The sequence below is a fragment of the Amphiprion ocellaris genome, chromosome 14 (assembly GCF_022539595.1).
Source record: "Amphiprion ocellaris isolate individual 3 ecotype Okinawa chromosome 14, ASM2253959v1, whole genome shotgun sequence".
Classification (NCBI taxonomy): Eukaryota; Metazoa; Chordata; class Actinopteri; family Pomacentridae; genus Amphiprion; species Amphiprion ocellaris.
Genome location: NC_072779.1, coordinates 1,955,481 through 1,978,804, shown reverse-complemented (window position 1 = coordinate 1,978,804; position 23,324 = coordinate 1,955,481). Strand labels below are relative to the sequence as shown.

At 40.4% G+C, this 23,324-nt stretch overlaps 1 protein-coding gene across 5 annotated transcripts in view; it reads right to left on the bottom strand.

Annotated features, from left to right (window-relative positions):
- cadm1a (cell adhesion molecule 1a) overlaps nt 1-23,324 on the bottom strand; it is a 465,526-nt gene that overhangs the window by 68,190 nt on the left and 374,012 nt on the right. For all 5 annotated transcript variants that reach the window (XM_055016986.1, XM_055016985.1, XM_055016987.1 and 2 more), the window contains 2 exons: nt 14,147-14,305; nt 4,787-4,883 (listed from right to left, as the gene is read on the bottom strand). In XM_055016986.1, the coding sequence (XP_054872961.1) occupies nt 4,787-4,883; nt 14,147-14,305 (256 nt within the window). The remainder of the gene's footprint in view (nt 1-4,786; nt 4,884-14,146; nt 14,306-23,324) is intronic.

Below are 23,324 nucleotides of genomic sequence, written 5' to 3'. Positions count from 1 at the left end.
ACTTCCAATTCCCAGCTCACTGTATTGATTGTGTTTTCATCTTTATAAAATGAATACGGGTAGTGAGCTTGTCTCTATGCCAAGTATGAAAACGGTCGGGGGGAGGTGTGTTCAGGAGCACGCTGTGTTTGATCTGTGTGTGTCCGGTGTGTGTTCTTGAGCTTCTACCCATCAGAGAATCACACTGAGTTTCACAACAAAAGACTTTAAAATTATTCTGCAAAGTGTGGATGGCTGGGATTGGTTAGAAACTTGATTTATGGCTGAGATTAGGTTTTTGGATTAGGTTTTAGTTTGGGGAAGAGTTTAAGACAAAATCAGGATTAATCTGTTACTGCAACACCTGGAGCTGTGGAAATTATCTGCATTCTGAAACATCGCATTAGAAACTAGAAAAAGCACTCAGAGAGCAGTATTCCTCCAAGGCTGCTCAATACTCCTCCAAGGCTGCTCAATATTCCTCCAAGGCTGCTCAGTCCTTGTATATCTGACTGATAAGTCCTCAACAGTGGATTTGTAGTAGGATCACAATCATGTGATCGTCAGCAGGCAGCTGATGTAGTGTTCACTTGTCCACAAACAAATTTCAATAATTTCAATAAAAAACATTAATCATTAAACATTAACGTCATTCATCCTTTAAACAGAAACCTTCTCTGAAAAACCTTCATGTTAAATCTTTCAAACACTTTTAAATTATCAACAACAGCTACCCAGTTTGAAGGCAGTAGTATGGATTTCAGAACGTCCACTGAGACTTTATAAACTGCAGCACAATCTGTCCTTTCAAATACAGGCTGCATTTGTCACATGTAGGATTACACATTTACGTCTGTCTAACATTAAAGACATCTGTTTTGGAAATTTTACACTGCAGAAGTGGTTTGAAAAGTTTCAATTGACTTATTTTTCTCAATGAAACGGGGTTTCCATCCAATCCAAGCTGATCAAGAGTTAGCTTCTTATCTTCACGATCATTCAGTTTACCCTGGAAACTTGCCCTTAGAGTCAAGCAGCTCCTGCTCAGATGAAAATTCGCTCAGAACTGTTTGTCGATGCTCAGATATACTGCTGCTTCCTGTGCTTCAGTTAGAATACGTCTACTCCATCTCCACATTCTTCTGTTTGGTCACAAAATAGCGACTGCTATTGGAGTTCTGCTCTCATGATTGGACATCTGTGAAAGAACTCTGTCTAAAGTCCCAACCAATAGAAAAGCAGCTACAGCATCGACCAATGAGCTCCTCTCCTGTAAGCACACTCGCATGGTTCATCCAGTCCTGCTGTCCATCACTTTTTACATTTACTTCACTTGTTTTCTTGTGTTGTGGCATTTTTCTATTGAACAAATGTTAAAATTAGGCAGGTGGGATGTGTAAATGAGATTTTAGTACAAACAATGGTAAGAGTAGAAACCCTCAAACTGGATTTATGTATACACTAAATAATCCCATGTAAGACAACAAAGCCGGAAATGCAAGTCCTCTCTTTGTTGAAACTAAGGTCACGCTGAGCTCAGCAGAAACAATGCTAACCTAGCAGAAATAAAAAAGAGGAGGTGGTAAAACTTTTGATACGATTACATCACAGACATCCTGATTGAGTTGTGGCCTTCCAGAACAAAAGAGGAGTGTTTAGAAGAAGTTTGCAGGTATAAAAGACCATGTAATGCTTTGTGTAGTCAGTTATAACCTCCAGATTTTGCTCATGTTTGTTCTTACAGCCTTATTAGCATCAGACTCTGAAGCATGCTTGAAGACTCTTTCTTGAGAACTTCTTGAAAACTCCATTTGATCCACAATTCATTTTTGCCTATGCGTTTGGTGAAGCTGCTTGATCATCACTGGCCTACAGTGCCTGTAGGACTGTTGGATCGAACACATTCTATATGGAACATAAATTACAGAAATAGGAATTTAAAGGAACTTATAGATCACACTCTTGATTAAACATAGGAACACAACTTGGCCAAAGAGTTAACGCCAAACTTTTCAGAGCTGCCTTTCAAGCCTACAGATCAACCCAAAAAAACCCTGATTTCAAACACTCTGAGCCTTTAATTCCTTAAAGTCTGTCGTTTACTGCCATGTTTGAGTTTCTTCACACTCACACAGAGAAAAGAAAACACCCACACTGCTGTTTGTAATGTCATTTCCGTAATTCCACCTTCATCTGATGATTGTTTTGTTCTGTTCAAATTTGAACTGCCTTGTCAACAAGCGATTGATACCAGCAGCGTTGGTGTTTGGATAGTTCAGCGGGTCTCCTTTACCCAACCCTGCTCACCCTAATGGCTTCATTTGCACTCCATTACAGCTCGTATCACAAAGACCTGTCACCAGAACAAACCCACACCTGTGTTTACTGATGATACATGTGAAATAATGGTCTCATTAGCCAGCTTTCAGAGGAGAGGGTCCCACATTACAGGGGTTTGATTAACGCTGATAAAAGCCACTGTAAGTTCTGGTGACTGTTCTCTGTGGATCACAAATAATCATTTAACTTTAATGACGAAATGGACTTTATTAATGCAAATTCAGCGCCTCCAGTCCATCGACACACTCTCTCGGTTTTATATAGTTTCCCTAGAATATTAGCACAAATTCTACCTGGCAGACATTAAGACCCACTCCTCTCACTGTTATTAATGCCACCTCTGTCCTCCGCCTTTAAAGCAGCAGTAATTAAACACCTGCTCAAAATATCACACGCTTATTCTGATGTATTTCATAATTACAGGCCGGTTTTCAAATTTCCCCTTTGGAAGTCGTGAAAAAGAAAATAGCGGCTATTCAATTAAGCGATTATGAATCCAGCAGCGGGCATTTAGAGTCCTCTGGCCCCAGGTGCTGACACTTCTAGTCACAGTTTTTCTCTCTAAGACTTCCAACAAGGCAGCCGTCTTTGTTAGATGAACTCCATCATCTAATTAGAAGAGATCTCTGCTCCCAGTGAGTCGAACAGCATGGAGTGTTTCTCAGCTAAATCTGCACTTGCTCAGTTTCTGAAAGATTTGGAAGGTGTGATATATTTTTAAAATTGTCAAAATCACACCATTTATTGGAGCCAGAACAAAAGAGGACTAAGAACGACGCCCTGAGGGACTCCTTAGATTATTAGAGATGCATACATTTTCCAACTTAAAAGCTTGACTAATGAAATTGCATTATCCACAGGGTCAAACTGCCCTTATAGGTCAAGAAGAACCAAAGCATTTTTTTCTGAACACGTGTAAGAATCTGATTATTTAAAATATGGTTCCATCCAGTTTAAGGAGCTAAAACCTGACCAGAGCAGACAGTCTGACAGGGAAAGGGGTCGAAGAAAACATCACCTGGAAATGTAGTTGGAATATACAGAAGATGCAGTAGCATCTCAATCTAGTCTCACTCAGTACAACCATAAAGATTTTTAGTTCTTTTTTTAAATATGAGAACTTATAGATACACACTGGGAGCTGACAAGCAGTTTAATGTTTCCCATCAAATGAGAATTTAAAACTTCTTACATCTACAGTCAGATAATTATTTAGTACCGGCATTATGAAATATGTCAGAGGCATAGTTTAAGATAAAGTAGAGAACTTCCAAATCTTTATCTTCCTCCTGTGTAATCACTATCTTATGGTTCCTTTGCATTTTTACTACATTAAACTGCTTCTGTCAACATTAACAGAAAGCTTCTCAACTTTCTAACTGGCTTTCTAAATCCACTTTTATTTGGGGGTTGTCTTTGACAGACTTTTTTTTTTATTTCTAAAACCTAGAAAGAAGAAACAGGACTTTTTTCTTTTCAACCTTCTTTTTCAACGGTGTAAACTACCGGCTCTGGTAGAGATGAAATGACTGCATGCTACTGTGAACTAAAACATGAAGATGGATTTTCTTAGACACTGTCTTCAAGAAAGATTTTTTCTGTACAACTGCACTGTTAACACCCAATTACAAATGGAACAACATAATTGCTGGCTAGATTACATGAAGAGGCAGTTTTTGATGAATGCTCCACATTTCCAAACTGTGACAGACAGCAGGAGGTGGTTGGGGCGGATGGTGGGCGTACAAAGCAACCAGGGTTCGCATCCAGACGGCCATCTGTGGTCGGGCTTAGGCAGCAAAAGCACTTTGGAGGAAGTTAGGGAAAGTGTGTGTATGTGATTTTATATAAATGAACACAGTGGGTCTCTGCATTAACACACAGTGTGGTCTGCTCCGATTTTTCAGAAGATGTGAGCATCTAAATGCTATCGTCACTCCAAGCAGATAATGTACTGAAAATTTCATATCTAGCTGAACAAATTTAACAATTTTCTAATAAATTAATCTTTTTCAAGTTTCAGTTGCACTCTATATCCAGATTATTTTGGTGACAGGTCTTCTTCTTCTTCTTAAAATCAGCTAAATTACCAAAAAGACAAGGTGAGATCTATTGACGTTCTGCGTTTTTATAGCAGCGCTGCAGTCTAACAGCCAGTCCTCTTTACAAGCCTCTGTGATACAAGACGAAAAGCTTTGGATCTTTTATATCTGAGTTACTTTGGCATTGTGATTTCTATGTGTCTACCTTTTATTGTGAATCTACACTGCATAAGTTCAATGTTCATGTCTTCTCAACAGCAAAAGAAAAATAATAAAAGACAGAGAGAAGAAATGGAGTGAAGAAAAGCAGTCCTGGTTTGTGGATGAACTTATAATGGAGCATCTGTAAGCAGGCGGCCCTGCTTTACTCCCTGTGGCCTTTTTTAATTGGTTAAAATGTGTGTGTGAGTGTGTGTGTGTCGTACTGGGGTTTGCCTTTGGCTTGACACGTCAGTTCCAGGTTCTCTCCTTCCCTGGTCAAACCCTGAGGAAATTCTACCACGATCTTCACCTCTGGTTTGTCTGAAAGGATGAGAGAAAGACAGTCACATGTAAGGGCGACACAGCCGACAATAATCTCGAAACTCTCACTGCCGTCTGCATTTATGAGCATTAGGATGGATTCTGGTCTGCAGTGAAGTTTGTAACATCCATCATCATGAAGGTAAAGTCAGCTGTATTTTGAGGTTCAGCTACAAAACCCTGCCTAAAATGGATCTGCAGGGAAAGGCAGTCTTTGAAGAATATTTAGAATTACATGCACTGCATAAACTACAGAACACTTTGAAATGCTCTTTCCAGTGTTAACACAAACCTGTCTGCTGCACATGAATCTGCACTGTGACTTATGTTCATGAGAGTATTAGAAATGAGGACGCTCATGTCTTCAGAGCTGTAGCAAACACTCTGGATGTAGAATTCAGATTGTTATTGGAAGAGTTCGCCCACAACGCTGAACAGAACATTTTGAAACATCGCTTAAAAAGAAAAGAAAGCGAGTTTTTGGGCTCCGAGGCCAAACTCAGCCATGTAGTTTCATCAGTAGGTGGCGCTATAGGCTACATTACACACTGCTGTAATAAACAGAGTAGAAGAAGACAGAAACAAAACCAGCTTGAAAAAAAAACTCAAATGAAGAATAAACAAACACAACTTTGGGAAACTATGAAAGAAAAACATGGAGGAAAGTCTTTAGTGATTCTTGTCAGTCAGAAAAGTCGTTTCCTGTTTTTCTTTCCTGTCAGCTGGTTTTTATTCTGATTCACTGCATAAAGGCTGCAGGTAGAAGCTGTCATTGACTCATTCCAGGTAGCTTTCTCCTTCCCCTCTGCTATGTACTATCACTATTTTCACTACGGGAACTAACAACAACCTACTGCACTGAAAATTCCAGGTTTTACTCAGATTTAGATCGTGCAGTAAAGCGTCCTGCTAGTTTTTTAATGACATCCCTGCATGAAAATATTCCACAACAACAATTTCACCTGTCACTATTTTCAGGGAACATCGAAGTCGTACCCAAGATGACTGCGAAGAAATACAAAGAAGTCAGAGCATTTTTTCTTTCAGTTTAAGAATGAATGTAGGTAGACCCATAAGTACTACAGACTGGGCTGGTTCAGTGAGAATAGCTGCTTCTGGACATGTTTCATAAAAACAATGAAAGAAGTGGGAAATGTAATGTTTTCTGCATTAACTCTTATTGTAAAGTCAAAAAACACCTTAAGCAAGCATAAAAATGTATTTTTTATGAAATTACGATTTCATTTATAATGCAATCCTTCTAAAATATGTTGTAGAAACACAGAAACTGTAACGAAAGTCTGTCCTATCAGGGTCAATGTTAATAACGCTACTGTTCTGGCAGAACAAGCACAGGCTGATGTCTATCAGTGATCCTACTTTATTACTCAGCTGATGTGAACTTGAAGGATCTTGGGCAGCGATCAGACTCATAGAGACCTGAAGGTCACAGATAAAGGCAGAAGTTTAACCATTAAAGACCTAAAACCAGCAGTCAGATCTGTCAGTACCGTGTCTGTGTTTCAGCCTTAATAATCTAGAAGAAATAAAAGCATTCAATGTACCTGTTGTGGATCTGCAAATACAAAGAACAACCTGATCTTGTTTTAATGTCTCCACTGGATGAAACTGGAGTCACAGTTTCAGTCACCAAAGACTACACCTGGGAATGGGCTTCTTTTCTCTTTAACACTGTTAGATAAGACACCCAGACCAGACGTTATTAACTCTGCTGCTGTTGGGGCCACGAGGTGTAATTACAATTATTTCTGAATTAGAGTCATTCAACTGCAGGAAGTTTTTAGACATCCACTCCACAGTTTAACTGGCAGGGAATAATAAAGGACACAGTGGAGGTATCAGGCCTTCTGGGGACGCATTATTCACACAGCAATCATCAGTATTATGAGCATGTGTTGTTTTCCACAGGGTGAACATGTATATAACAAATAGACAAAGACCCAGAAAACAGAGGAGCGTCTTCACCTGTTGGGGGTGTACAGGTGTGTTGAAAATTTAATGGAAAAATAAAAGTAGGAAGTTCTGAACCCGAAGCCGTGTTGGGTGTCACTGCACTATAAAGTAGAGAAAACTCAAAAATGTTTAATATATCAAAGTTATAATGCCATTAATTATGAAAAAGTAAATTATTTCTTTGATTATTTATAGTCCGGAAATTTTAAAAACATGAATCAACACGTACAAGTTTTTACCGACAGGGGTTACCAAAACTAGGCACAAATGTGGCTACACATATTATGTATAATTTACTATTCACATTCTAATTAATTTCCATTATTCCATACATGTCTTATCTCTCTGTGTATACACAGCCTGCAGTTCAACCCAGTTTGGCCAAAAAGTCCCTGATTTTGTCATGTGACTGTTTTATTCTATTTATTTTAAAGTATCCGTTTAAACCAATGCTTTATTTTTGGCATTTTTTTAAAGGAGACCTGTTGAATAAAGTGACTTTGATAAAATATCTCGATTTTAAGCTTAGATTTACATTTTCAGATGGAGCAGCACGTCAGATATGAGCAGATCTATGAGTAAGGACCATCGTAAAGATGATAAACCAACAATTCTTTGTGTTTTTCAGTTGTACGTATGATAAACGGTGTCATTTTAAAGCTTTTCAAACCTGCCAGCAGGTTTTTGGGGTTCAGAGGGTTAATAATAGTTGAAACATCTGAAATAACTTCTGCTTTTTAAAAAGCAAGAGGCAAAGCAGTGTGAAGGGCAGCTCCCACAAGGTTTAACGATCAAAAAACAGAAATATATGCAGCCGCGGTCAGCATCAGCAGTGTTTTAGTGTCAGAGGAGGTCCAGTCAGGTTTATGCTGCTGAAAGGTAACTCTAGTGTTATTAGAGCTGAGATATTCTAACCGTCGATCTGGGTGGATTTGACTCAACATCTACTAGACAACAAACTACATCGAGGTGTTTTTCCTTTGCTTTCGCTGCTGCTGGAACCACAGTCATCTCTTTTATTGCATCAGATCAGTCTTGGGCTGCGCTGGGTCTTCTTTGGGCTTATTATTGGTGAATTTTAATAAAGCCACCACCTAAACACAAGCCAGAGCTTTGGGGAGTGATGGGTGGGCAGAACGCTAACACCTCTGGGATGTTCAAAGGCGCTACCTGATAAAGCTGCAACACAAAGAGGAGACGGTGCTCAAGAGCCGAGGCAGCTGGAAGGAAGCGTAATAATGTTGTTTTGACGAAGCAGCGGGGAGCTTTGACAGCCACCGCTGAGCCATCCTCTACAACCACACAGTTTGTGGTGTTCCACTTCCATCGGCTGCTGCTGGAGTTATCAAAGGCCTTTTTCATCTTGGTGTGACAGAAGATCCTTTATTCTTGGCTAAAATCTAATGTTTACTTCAGTCTATTATCTGGGTTAAAGACTGGCTTCAGGTTTTTGCCATGGACTGAAAGTAAGACAAAACAAACACAGCCTAAGTTCTGTTGTGACTTAAAATACCAGGTACAACATTTAACAGGTACGTGCTGGTTCATGATTCCCACTGGGAGGAGAGAATGGATGAAGGGAGGGTAAAGAACATGTTTAATCGTCGTATTCATGTTCAGCAGCCTCAGCTCTCTAAAAGGAAACATCCATCTTTAGTATTTTAGTAAATATGATGAATATTAAGTCTTTCATGTGGAAGTCAGGTTTTAAACTCCAAACGTTGTTTTGTTGAAGTTTTCCTCCAGAAATACCTCACCTCACACAAGATTCGTGTAATTATAGTTTTCCAATCGTGATGTAAATTATTCTTGTTCTTTCCCCCGTTTTATAGCCTAAATGCACTATTTGGTGCTTGCATTTTTAATCAGCCTGTAGACAGAGCGAGGGAACGTGAGTTATGGTTTCAAAGTCGGCGGTAAAGTTCCGCGCTGCTGTCCGACCTTCTCGGCAATAAACAACACGTGTCTGGCCATCCATCTGTCTAAATCACACCCTTTCAGCAGCCGGCTTTCAGTTCGGATGACGGACAGCAGATGGGCAGAAAGCCAAGTCTTCTGCTCAGTGGGCATGCATGCATTTAGACAGCAACCCTTTGGTTTTATTTCCACTCCAGGCGCTACACGGCATCCTGCAACTTTTCCTTTGCTCACAGCGTCATCTGACCTTGTCATCTCGGAGCCATAAACATGAAGGACGCCAGGCATCTGGAAGTTGTTTTGATAGCCTCAAGTAGTTATGGAGGAGCTTTCTAGTCTCTGCTTGATGGAAAATACGCTGCACTGCCAGATCTGTATGCTGCCTCTTCAGTAGAAATGAAATAGTGTGTACGGCATGCAGGCAGGCCGTTATCATTATGCTAACTGAATTATTTGCTTTATTGTGCGCCTCACCTCATAAGCACTCAAGCCGGCACTATCCATCTCTGGGCATCCAGCTGACCTTAAGGGAAAAACAAGCTGGCATCGGAACAAACAGCTTACTTTGCTTATGCACATAAACATTACAGGCTTATTTAATTATGCTGTCCCCTGACAAAGGACTTCTTTAACCATCTCCTACTACACAATGCTCTCCATTCCACTCACAAACAGCCCACACAGTATGATTGGAACGTAAATCAGCTCTTGTATCTAGAGACGTGCGTGTTGCTGCAGAAATAGCAGAAGTAGACTTCATTTTCTGGTTCTTGTTGGTAAGTTTCCAGAACAGAAAAATATTAAACTGAAGAGTCACAATTGTCGAATATGCTTGTGGAAAGGACCGTGTAATTTGGTAGTAATTATATAGAAAATGGGAACTATGCTGAGCAGGGATGTAAAAGTACCGTAGATGTATGTTTGAATTATCTGAATGCACTCTGATTGGATATACTGTTTAACCCTCTCAACCTCAAACACTTTCTACACGTTTGTTGCGCAGAGTTAGTAGGGTTAGTGGGGTTAGTAGGGTTAGGGATAGGGTTAATAGAGTTAGGATTAGGAGGCTTAGTTGGGTTTGGGTTAGTAGGGTGAGTAGGTCTAGGGTAGGGTTCGGGTTAGCCTGTAGTTCAGCTAAATGTGACTTCATGGTTGCACCAGGTTGTGCTGATTTTTTTTTTTCTTGCAGAATCTGGTGCAAATTGTTTATTTCTGGCTAATTTTTAAATGAGACGTAAAATATTTTGATGAAATATAACAAACATTAAGTGTAGATTTGGTTAATTTCCTCAAATAACTGAAGAGATGAGTAGTTCAAGGACCATCGGAAAGTTGTAAATCTGGCCATTCTTCTGTTTTCACAGTTTCTAGCTCTGAGGATTGGTGTAATTTTGGATATTTAAAAAAAAAAAAATAGCATGCCTTTCAAACTTCCAGGTGGGCTTTGGGGTTCATTGGGTTACCATGTGAGGAACATAAACATTAACATGTGAAGGTTCCAGCTTTTCTAACGAGGCCTTTAGTTGTCTGTTGATGTAAGCATGCTAGTCACGTTAACTTCTGCAGTGTAGATGATACAATATATGCTGTCAGTATGGTAAAGGTAAATGAAAACCCGAACATGTACGAACCTTTTGGTTTGATTCAGACGTTATGGTCTAAAACTGGAAATTATGGAACATGCTGAAAACATTTCCAACAACAACACACAAACAAGTCTGTCCCTAACCCTGGAAATACCACAGAATTTTTTTTTCTAAGTTTCTGAGCGTTCATTTCTTTGTCGCTGCCACAAAAAAATCAGTTCCTCACTGCACACAATCATCTCAGCGACTTAGCCTCAAAATCACTTGCATTTTGTCTGTTTGCATGTTCTTTGAATTGAGTTGCAGAGTGTTAAACACACAGTCAATAATCCCCCAACTAAATTTTAATTTCTCAAAATTCTGTTTTCTTTATTCTCCAAAAATATCAACAGACTGAAGCCCTAAACTGAGATATTTCTACTGAACTGTGAATTGTGCTTCATTGCATCTTCTGATTCTTAATTAGAACTCTTCCAGTTAATTCCTTCCAGTTAAATGTCTTTGTACAGAGAAAGAAAACAACTCTAAAAAAAATCAACATCTGCTTTCCAGGAAACCTCCTCAGAGATTAAGAAAGCTTAACAAATAAAGTCAAAGAGCAGATTATCAGAAACACTCCTGAATCACGTCTCTATGTTTGAAATAAGCATAAAATCACTTCATCAGACTTTATGTGTGATATTAAGCTGCGTAGTGGAGAGTTCAAAGGGAAGGTGGAGTGCAGGGATGTGCACATCTGCACCGTGCACAACAGCAGCAGCAGAAACAGTGTGAGGCTCTGACTGAGTTCCCTGTTATCGTAGGCCAGCAAAATGCCACGCTGCCTCTGTAGATGAGCTGATTTCCTCTCCTCACAGCGAAAGGTCAGACCGTTACAGAGGAGATTCTTTAAAACAGAACGCTAGGATGCTCTCTGGCCAAAGACATGAGGTTAAAGAGGCAGAAAGTAAACATGTTTCATCATTTTGTATTAACAAAAAAATGGGATATTAGCTGCTGCTGAGTTCTCAAATGTCTGCAACCTCCTTCATCTGACCACCATAAAAGCACTGCAAAAACCGGTCTGTGATGCCGAATAATTACTTTATATTGCAATTAAAACTCGCAAAAGCAACAAAAGCTGGATCTCTGACCTCCATCAAGAGTGAAATTTAGTTTCTTTGTCGTTGTTTGTGGGGGATGTTGAGTTATTCTAGCAACGTGTCTCACATGAATAAATTAATGTGAAAACAAACATGAGAATATTATTCACCTCCTACATGTCAGAGCAGCGTGCACATTTCAGCTAGAAAGAAGTACGATTTCACAAGTCAAAATTACAGTTTTCTCTGCAAAATTCCTGAAGAGCCAAATGCTAACTCCACACATGCAGGCGGTAGTTTCTGTGAACGGTGTGAAGATCTGCAGGCCACCTGGTGTTTTAGCTAAAGTCGGAGCAGCAGAGATGAAGCACTAAAGGAAGTGAAGTGGTCTATAAATCAGAGGGTGTGGTGATTAATAAACACTCCCATCCACTAACATCTCAACCATCTGAACAGCTGTGCCAATCATTGTGGCACACCAGGACAAGAGCTGAAGAACTGAAGGATTGGCTTCTCAATGAAATCACGTCGTTGTTGTCTGGATGGAGGCAGAACAACAAATCTGCAGCCAGAGACAGATGGCAGCGCTTTCATTTCACTCACAATGATAAGAAATGGAGCTGTTTGGATGGCCACATCAGTCGGACACCATTTATTATTTAATTCCACTCATAAATGATCGCGTGGCATCATAAAATGTGGAACAACAGGGTTTGAATCCAGAATACTGAGCTTTAACTGGCTGGTCTGGTGTATGTGGAGCTGGTGATTTAATGCAGATAAACCCAACGGACGGCTGTCCATAAGGGCACTGTACTCTAGCGCGGCCCTTTGTCAGCATATTCTGGCTGCAGGGATGTAATGAAGTGAAGGACATGGTCCTGCCACACCATACGTGCTGGTATTCATTTACAGATCAGTGCAGACTAGTGTGCTGCTGTTCTTTTCTGATGCCGGTTTAAATGCGCTGCTTTGCTGGGGTCGGATTAATTAAATACGCTTTATTTACATTCCAAGCGTTGTTCCGTTTGCTCCTGGTAACAAAGCCATCACACTGGCAGCAGATTGCCGCTGGGTCAGAAACAGACGGAGCTCTGAGAATTTTATTTTCAGTGTTGAAACAGATATACTTTCCAGCAATAAAGCAGCGACTCGTCTGAACGAACCGACTGCCTCTCCTCCCACCTGTGAACTGTGCACTCCAAAACACTATGAAGACAGACAAAACCAATTTAGTTCAGGAAAACACTCGTCTGACTCACCAGACGTAGACTTTTTAAAAAAGCCTGCCTTTGGACACATATTTAATGCAGCATTTTTCATCCACTTCTGATATCTGAGTGTTTTTGCTACAAGGAACAACCTTGCCTAACATCAGCCTATGTGGTGAAAACTGCACGATTTAACAAAGATTCAGATCGTCCAATGAGGCAGGCCTGCTTGGATCTGTCTGTAAACGGCTCTAAAGATCTAAAATGAAAAGATTCACAGCATTTGCTGACAAACAGAAACATTCTTATACATTTATTCACTAGTAATGGGTTAATATAGTGTGATTTTCTAAGCATGTTCCAACAAAACAAGTTCCTTTCACTCTATCCTTGCAGTCACACCAGTGCTGTATCCTGGGCTTAGATCCACCTAAGATAATGGTGATTAGTTTAAAGAAATCAAAACAAGCCACAGCACATCTTTCTGCTTCTGATATCTGAGTGTTGCCATTTTAAAAATATCGTTGGCTACGAGAAACAACAGCAACGACCTCTGAGCAGCAACCTGCATGGTGAATTTTTGGACAGAGCTTTGAATCATGCAATGAGACAGGACTGGGCATGTTCCTGCACATTTAGTCACCAGTAATAAAAAAGAAAGTTTTCTGAGAATCTTCTACCAACACAAGTTCTCTGCACCTTTATTTTGAAGGGACACCAGTGGTGCATCCTGGGCTTAGAGCCACCCAACGTGATTGTGATAAGGTGAAAGAAAAACGAACAAGCCAGAGCATTTTTTTTCTTATAGAGGAATGATGAGGTGCAGTCAGACCATTCTAGATGTGATTGTGCCAAGAAAATAGCTCCTTATAAGTGTGTATGAAACTTTTAAGCTGCGTAAGACTGCATTTGTTACCCCCAAATGGCATCACTGTGAGTATAAGGACAATTAATTAAGCACAAAGATATCTAGAAATATGAAGTCAGCTCCAGCTGTCTTTAGTAGAGCTTCATGGTGATGACAAATATAACAGAAATGGGAAAAAAACAGCACTTTTTCTGGCAGAAGAGCAAAGATTCGAACATATTTTGCAGCTGACCATGTCTTTTTATTCTACTCATCAGGAACTGAGCTCATTTCTCTCTAATGACACCAAAGTTTCAGTGGCATAAAAATGTGGGGAATTTATGTGATTTAATTAGTGAAAATGGAACCGTTGACGCTACAGCAGTCCAATTCCCCTTTTATTCATCAGAACCTGTGCATGGAGAGGATTTCCTTCCAATGTCACTTCCATACATGTCTCACACCAAAGTTTTAGTTAGAGAGAAAAAGAAGCAAATTTATGCATTTAATTAGTGGGGATGGAACTCTGCTCTATCGCTGTCCAAGGTTCTGAATTAAGCTGATGAGACATGTGGCAAGGATAAAAAATAAGAAAAGAAACGTGCATAATGCTGCTTCCTGATTTCTCAGCAGCAGAGGTACTTACACTGCACCTCCAGGTATCTCTGTGCCTGGAAGTCCTTGACTGCAGGGTGGTCCACGATGCAGACCACAGGAATACCGTCGTCCTCCCTGCTGACGGTGAACGTCAGCCGGCTGGTCACCGTGTACATCTTATCGTAGGTCAGTTCAACTTTGGGCTTTCCTGTGGAAAATAAAAACAGCTCACTTAAACACAGTCATACAGGTTTAATAAACCCTGGGAGAAGCAGAATCTGAAGGCCGAACTGAAAGGCTTGTTGCCTTTTTGAAATCACTAAAATTACACCATTTATCACAACCGGAAACTGTAAAAATCTGAAGTAATTGTCAGATTATTAACTTTCTGGAAGTCCTTGAACTCCTCATCTGTGGGGAACCTTAACCAAATCCAGGATTAAAATCATTATATTTAATCAAAATCACTATCTTTTACATGTCTCATTAAAAATTTGCCAACAATAAAGCATGCGTTGTAACCAGATTCTGTAAAAAATAAAAAGTCTGCACTACTCTGCATTACATAATTGTAAATTTAGTTAACCCTCTAAACACCAAAACTCAAAGGCAGGTTTGAAAAGCACGTTTTCTTTCTTTAAAACCACCAAAATACATCATTTATCAAAACCAGAAACCGTAAAAAGGGAAATAGATGTCAGATTTTTAACTCTCAGACGATCCTTAAGCTCCTCATCTGTGACTGTAGGGGAAACAAACTAAAACGAGCGTTTAAATGAGAAGATTTTCTTTAATCTCTATGTATCTTTTTTTTTTTAATTGCAAAAATAGTATTTACCCCTCCCAGATTCTTTAAAAATCAAAAAGGTCTGCGCTTCAACACACAGCTAAGAAGCTATTATGGATTCAGCTTCCATCAGTGGTCATGTGACAAAAATCTGAGTCTTTTCAGCTGAACTGCAGGCTGTGTACATAGAGTTAGTAAAATATCTGCACCATGTAGAGTCACCACAGTATTAGTAACACCTGTGGGCACTTAACCAAAGAATTACAACTTCTGCCTTTTCTTTCTATTGATTTTTAGCATTCTAACTGTTTAGAAGACATTGTTGAGTTCTCTTTACTTCTAGAAATGGGATTTTGTATTGCAGTGAAAATGAGCCCACATCCAGTAAAAACATGACCAGAGCAAAACACAACTCGAGTTAAAATATGAATCAGCCTCACACAAGAAGTCCATAAAATTAAATCCACTTATTGAGGTCCTGGAGCTCCCAGTGTACCTTAGTGAGCTTTGGTAAGCTAATTACGTGAGCTATCCATCATCCATAAACACTGATCCACGGTCACAGCAGGCGACAGGTGGAGAACTCTGGAAACGTCTCTCAAAGGAAGACATCACAAACAACAAACCAACAAACCTTTAAAGTTCCCTATTTACCTAAAATGTTTGAACTGGGGCAGAAAACTCCCTCCAGCTGGTGGATTTAAACCAGGACTTTCCCAGAGCTCCTCCACCATTCTTCCCCCAAGAGGCTAAAGTTTGGGTTAAACTGAACACAGCCGGTTGTTTCCTGATGGTTTAAATCAGGGGTGTCAAACATGCGGCCTACGGGCCAAAACCGGCCCTCCAGAGGGTCCAATCTGGCCCACGGGATGACTTTGTAAAGTGTAAAAATTCCAGAGAAGATATTAACTGCAAATTATAAATTAGTAAAACTATAAATTTAAAACAATTTGTAGACCATGACAAGTTGCTCTGATTATGAAGTAAAACACTAGATTGCTCTTTGTTCTTTTATGTCTCATTTTTGTAATAGTTTGTCTTGTTTTGTCGCTTTTTTTTGCCTTTTTTCATCTGACTTTTGTTGTTTGTCTCATGTTTTTGTCGTTTTGTGTTTCGTTGTTGTCTCGCTTGTGGTTTTTGTCTTATTTTGTGTCTCATTTTTGTAATGTTTTGTCTTGCTTTTGTCATTTCTCTGCCTTTTGTCATGTGACTTTTGTCGTTTGTCTCCTCTTTTTGTCATTTTGTTTCTTGTTTTTGTCGTGATGTGTTTCGTTTTTGTCTTGCTTGTGTTTTTTGTCTTATTTTGTGTATCGTTTTTGTCGTTTTGTCTCGCTTATGGTGTTTGTCTATTTTTTTTGTCCTTTTGTGTCTCATTTTTATAATTTTTTGCCGAGCCATTTGTGTAATTTTTTGTCTCATTTCGTCGTTTGACCGTTCTTTGTCGACTTGTAACTTTTTTGTCTCATTTTTTGTCATTTTGACGTTTTGTGTCTCCTTTTTTAAGTCCTGATATGTGAACATTTTCAGATCATACTTTTTTTGCACTAAAATGAAGGGAAAAAATTGAAGTTGTCATTCTTTATACTGTGATTTGACTGGTCCGGCCCACTTGATATCAGATTGGGCTGAATGTGGCCCCTGAACTAAAATGAGTTTCACTCCCCTGGTTTAAATGATTCCTGGTAGTTTGCTGGTTGGGTGGATCCCTGCTGAAGGAGCTCTGGAGGTTTAGGGATGATGCTGTAAAGAAAATACCAATAAAGTCTGCATGCTTTCATTCGTTCCATTTGTTCAAACTATTCTATGCATGCCTGATTCACCTCGGAGGATTTTGAGAGCAGCTTGTTTAGTTGAACGGACAGAACACAAAGTTTTACTTCACAAAATAACAAGGATGGAATCTTTGCACTCAAGGCAAAAAAAAACCAAAAACGTTTAAAATATTGAAGGCAGACAAAGACAAGCACTGTTTGGCTGCAGAGAGGAGGCGTCTTGCTTCCCCTGGAAGTGAGGAGGACGTCCTTCAGAACGGTCCGGTGAGATGACTCAGCTAAAAACTGCTGCTGTCAGGGGCTACTGGACCACTGGAGGCTCTCATTAGGCTTCATGAAGGCGGATTTATTGTGCAGCAACCTTCAGATGAGAAGCTTGCAAAGGATCCCCCTCTGATTAGTGGCTGCTTTGTACCATCACACAAACAACATGTTCCCAGATATGATGAAGAGGATAACCTCCTCACAGCCGTGCAGAAATAAGAGGGATGGATGCAGACACTGCCGAGTCACAAAGAAAGATGGATTCTTTCTACCCCTCTGTCCTACTTCCAGTCATTCTGCACCAGAGTGTCCCATCAATAAAACAAACACTTGGAGAGAAAAAAGGGAAAAGTCTGCAAAGAGAAAATGCTGGAGCAGGAGGAAATGGGAGCTAACATGAACAGCTGCAACCCTCAGTTCATATTTTAGCTGCAGAATCTGTACTAAGTGCACATTGTTACTGCTGCAGCTCAGGCATGGGGCAACGGCATCGGTGTGCTGACAGCTGTCTCTTTAGGATGGCTGGGAAAAGCTAACCTGTGAGATGTGTGTCTTTAAGGAACGCTGGGAAACGTTAACCTGTGAGATGTGTGTCTTTAAGGAACGCTGGGAAACGTTAACCTGTGAGATGTGTGTCTTTAAGGAACGCTGGGAAACGTTAACCTGTGAGATGTGTGTCTTTTAGGAACGCTGGGAAACACTAACCTGTAAGATGTGTGTCTTTTAGGAACGCCTGGGAAACACTAACCTGTAAGATGTGTGTCTTTTAGGAACGCTGGGAAACACTAACCTGTAAGATGTGTCTTCTAGGAATGCTGGGAAACACTAACCTGTAAGATGTGTGTCTTTTAGGAACGCCTGGGAAACACTAACCTGTAAGATGTGTGTCTTCTAGGAACGCTGGGAAACACTAACCTGTAAGATGTGTGTCTTCTAGGAACGCTGGGAAACACTAACCTGTAAGATGTGTGTCTTCTAGGAACGCTGGGAAACACTAACCTGTGAGATGTGTCTTCTAGGAACGCTGGGAAACACTAACCTGTAAGATGTGTCTTCTAGGAATGCTGGGAAACACTAACCTGTGATGTGGCTGGTGTGAAGGAACAGGCTGTCATGAATAAACACCACTAGAGGCTTCAGATGCACCTGAAACCTGAAACGGGAACCGGATGGGGTCTGCTCGAATCAAAATGTCTTTAAAGATGCATGAAAACAGTAGAGAGATGTCTTCATCCACTGAATCTGCTGCTGTACGCCTTAACAATTCATTTCACAATAAAATACTGATCTACACAGAGCCTATGGGTTTGAAATGTGAAGGTATGTAAGAAAAAGGTGGAATTAGCACAAATTATAGAGCGGATGAAGTGATAAATAAACGTCCATCCTCCTTTTTCAACCATCTGTCCCTCCATTTGAAGCATACCACCCTCTTCCAGTCAATAATAATAATCAATAATAATAAATGTCTGCAGGCCAGATCAACCATAAGGCAGATAATATCGGGTTTCTGCTCAACACTGACCAGCTGCTTTCTTCTTGCTCGGGTTAATTCATCAGCACCAAGCAGCAGGCGAACCAACCAGCCATTGGTGCCACGTGGGGATAAAAACAAAAGAAAGCTGCTGGTGCCCATTTCTGGAGGACGACGGAGTATCGGCACAAGATCTGAGTGCTCTAAAAGCAGCATCAAATATTAACCAGCAACAAGAACAATGTAGTTCTCCAGAGCTTTAAAACGGGCTCCTTATAAGTGTGTCTGAAAGGCGGTGGATGTTTGCTGCAGCATCTGAATGCAGTTCATGCACCAAGAGAACATCCGGTCATGGAACATCCACGTGTCAAACCACACAATGCTTTGTGAAAGAGTTTTCCTGATTTGTGAGTTGCAGGAAGTTCCATTTGAGCTCAAAAACCGGAAACGTAACAACACAGTAAAGTTTTCACGGTTAGTTGACAAGCTAATGTTGCTACTGAGCTAAAGTCGTGTTTTCACATAAATGTCAAACAAATTTGAATCAAACTTCTAAAATGCGGCAAAAAACAGAAGAAAGAAAATGAGCTTGTGTCACCATCATTGGAGTATTACTTCTCCCAATAGTTTGTGCAGAAATGGTTTCAGAATCATGTGTAATATTTCATTTTTATGTGCTACATGTCGCTGCAAAGTGCAGTATTTCAGTTTATCATGTGTAAAATTTGAATTTCAAGAGCATTACTTCATTATGACATGTGGTATTACTTTACTACCTCATAATCGTTGCTTTTAGTATTAGTTTCTCTATTCCAGTCTTATTTTATTTACTTTCAGTCATACTTCAGTCAAACTTATATCTTATTGCTTTTCTACTGGCCACCGTGTTTCCCATGTTATATCATTTAGCTTTTTCTGCAGAAGAATTTATTTTGGGAATAATAAAGTAAGTTTTATCAGCTGTGTAGAGTCAACAGAAGGTGGTAGTCTAGACTACGGTACATGTGGTTATAATAAAATCAGTGTAGTTTAATATATTATGCTAATATAGTACAAGTAAAAAGGCCAGACACTAAATCAGTTCTTCTTCTTTGTCGTACGGAGTTGTGTTCAGGAAAGTTGTGAAAAATGGTTTCCATCTTGGTTTATGTACATTTAGGACCACAAGTGAGTTTAAAACTGGGCTTTTTTGCCAAACTGAAGGCATTTTTGTTACAAATTTAGTTGTTTCCATTAACTTTTCCTACTGCGATATTTCAAAAATCTGCATAAAAATACTTTACAGAAACAGCAGATAAACCTCAACCACCATACTGTAGTTCTCCCATCTAAATATCTAGAAACTGTACACTGGAAAGCTTGGTAACCCAGTACCTGAACAAGTTAACACGGTTTATTTATTTGTCCTTTTTCATGGAGCAACAGAGAATCTAGCAGAACCCAGGAGGTAAAAGGCTTCTGGGAATGTTCCTTCAAAAGCCAGAACTCTCGGGATTTGTTTGATCAATGGTGTAAATCTGAAAGTTCATCTAAGTTGTAGTCAAGAAGAAAGATTTGCCTGAAATTCTGCTGCTCCCGATGAGCATCCAGTCCATTGAAATGACTCATTTTAAGATGAAATTTCTGCTCTTAAACCGGGATGGTGGGAGGAGCAGCTTCACAGCCTGTTGAGTCTGAATTTATAGCTTTACCAGAAACATACAGAGCTGTGGTTTAATTCATCAACACAGCCTGTTACAGCTTTACCATCACTGGTTCCATTAACATAAACTATGGTTTTATTCATCAGCACAGTCTAATACAACATTTAAAAACTGATTCATGCATTTCATACATTGCTTATTAATCAGACTGGCATCTTGTTTTAACTGATTATTTTTGATGTAAAACTGGAAAAGCAGGTGATGAATTATGTGATTTCTGAAGAACAGAACTAGAAAAGCCCTTAAATAATAAAGAGACTGTTGATGATGAACTAGTGATAGCTCTCTGTCTGAAAACATGTCAAACACTTCGTCCACTCAGAGACTCTGGAGCTTCTCCAGCAGATGTATGTCTGTGAAGGCAGCAGAAGGTCAAACTAAAGCTGAAGATGGTTGGAAGCGTTCCTCTTTTCCTCCACATTTCATGACTTTAACTCTTATTGTTTGACAACAGAAAGGGAGCAGGCTGGAGTCACATAAAGTTCTTGTTTTTTTCCCAGTTCTGTCACTTACTCGGCCCAGAAATATTCTTTTCTCCATTTGTTCCTGCTGGGGCGGAGAGGGGTAATTGAAATCACCCTGTGGTTGTCTTAGTACTTGAAGCCAATGGCTGCTCAGGTCGCTGTCAGTCAATGAAGCACCGACTGGTTTCTCCATCCGACTTCCTTTTTCTTTCATATTAACAGAAAGGACTGACCTGCACTGCTGAGACTCTGGCTGCAGCGATAGCTTCAGGAGTGGACTATCGGCACAGACAGATAATAGTAAGATAATAGGGTGGACATTAGGAGCGATGGCTGGATTTACATCGGCAGGCACGACAACTGCAACCTTTAAATGATATTTAAGAGAGCCTGATTATCCCTGGAGCTAATTAAGTTAAATTCTGGGGATGTTTAATTACAACTAAGTCTGCCAAGAAAGCAGTTCCAGCTGAAGGTAATCTGAGTAATTCTGCTCTGATGCCAGAACTCTGCACCCCGAGCCATCTTTCTCTTCTTTCTCTTCTTCAGCATCAGCAGAGCAGCGCTGCTAAACTGAAGAACTGCAGAGTCACACTGAAGCCATGACTATAATGTCAGTTTTTGCTGAGAGGTTTACATAGAATTACAGACAGATGACTTTTATGAGAGCCGATTGTTTGGGGCTGTTCCAGCTGCCGGCACCTTTTCACCTGAGATGAAAATGGATAAAAGCAAATGGCACGCTCCAAATGCAGTGTTGTGACAAGTGAGCCATTAAGTACCCCACAAAAAAAGAATAAAGAACGGCATGTACCAGTTGTGGAACTTCACAGAGTGCTGACCCTATTTAGTAAATGTCAATCCATCCCCAACGAGTGTGAGCAAACAGCAGAGGTGTGGACTGAAGGGCAGCCGGCATTAAACCAATCACTGAACACACAGATGAAGCCGAGTTAAAGAGGTGGTGAATATTCAGCAAAGACGAGAAACATTACTGTAAGCAAACAATGACACAGCACAGAGAGTTTCAAAAACAGAAAGGCTGGATTGGAGCAGGTTTTGTTTGCAAAGATCCTATTTAGAGGAAACCCTGAACAGAGCATCAGGATTTCACAGTCTGACAGCAGCGTTCATTTAGAACATTACCTAAAGAAACAGAACCTCATTAGTCAGAGTTTACTGAACATCACTAAAGGAACTGTGGTACCGTCAGCCTTCAGGATAAATACATTCCTTAATCCCCTAAACCTCGAGCACTTTCTGATCATTGTTTCTTCCATTTTTACCCACCGTGACAGACAGACAGACAGACAGACAGACAGACAGACAGACAGACAGACAGACAGACAGACAGACAGACAGACAGACAGACAGACAGACAGACAGACAGACAGACAGACAGATAAATAGATAGATAGATAGATAGATACTTTATTAATCTATGGGCTCATTTTTCACCGCAATATAAAGTCCTCCACCTCTATGGAAACAACACTACCATAGATACAAGTAGAGAGAACTCAGAATAGTTTCTATTGATTTCTCATTCATTTATTTGTGGAACTGTGCAGACAAACATTAACAGAATTTGCAGAATTCAGATCCATACATTTAGCTTTATTAGGAAGCTTCAGTGAAGTCAGAGACTACAGTAGCATTAGCTGTGCCTTTAAACAGCATTAGCTCTGCCAAGACTCTCCTGATCGGCAGGAACGTTTACTGAGTGTCAGAAGGAAGGGTTAACCCTAACTCAAACCCTGCCCTCGGTGCGTTGGAACATTCCCAGGTTGGAGCTGACCGCTGAGGGTTTAATATGAGGCTGTTCCGTGCTTCAGCTCAGCTTCTGATTGGGACCTTTGTTTGAAAGTCTTTCCAAAGCTCACTGTCTGGGCTGTGAGGTGGAGCTGCCTGGCAGGAGGCCTGTTCACCCCTGTGCTCTGCACACTCTTCTGAAGCTCAGATACCTTTGATGAAGGCATGCAGGTTGTCAGCGTGCCCATGGGCTGTAGCCACCGCTGCATTTCCACCTCTGCATATCCACCGCTGCATATCCACCTCTGCATTTTCACCGCTGCATTTCCACCTCTGCATTTCCACCGCTGCATTTCCACCTCTGCATTTTCACCGCTGCATTTCCACCTCTGCATTTCCACCTCTGCATTTCCACCGCTGCATTTCCACCTCTGCATATCCACCTCTGCATTTTCACCGCTGCATTTCCACCTCTGCATTTTCACCGCTGCATTTCCACCTCTGCATATCCACCGCTGCATATCCACCTCTGCATTTTCACCGCTGCATTTCCACCTCTGCATTTCCACCTCTGCATTTCCACCGCTGCATTTCCACCTCTGCATATCCACCTCTGCATTTTCACCGCTGCATATCCACCTCTGCATTTCCACTGCTGCATATCTTCGGATTCCACCACTGTGTTTCCATCGCTGCATATCCACATCGCTTTAATGAAGTCTACTCAAAGTTGCAGCAAAGCTCCATTTAAAATGCAGCAGCATCGATGGTAACTCTAAATATTTCCATCCAGCAGGAAGACAGAAAATGACCTTAAAAGTGATTCATTTCTGTATGTATATTTGGTATGAGGGGCTTAAAGGATGCATATGTGTGTTCAAAAGTTAGAATTTAGCAGCATTTAATCAAAAATGTTCCAACTTTTGTGTATATTTTAAACAACATGAAATAAAACATCTTTCTTTGTCATTATTTCCATTCCAGCCTGAACTGTAATTATCTATGCCGTCA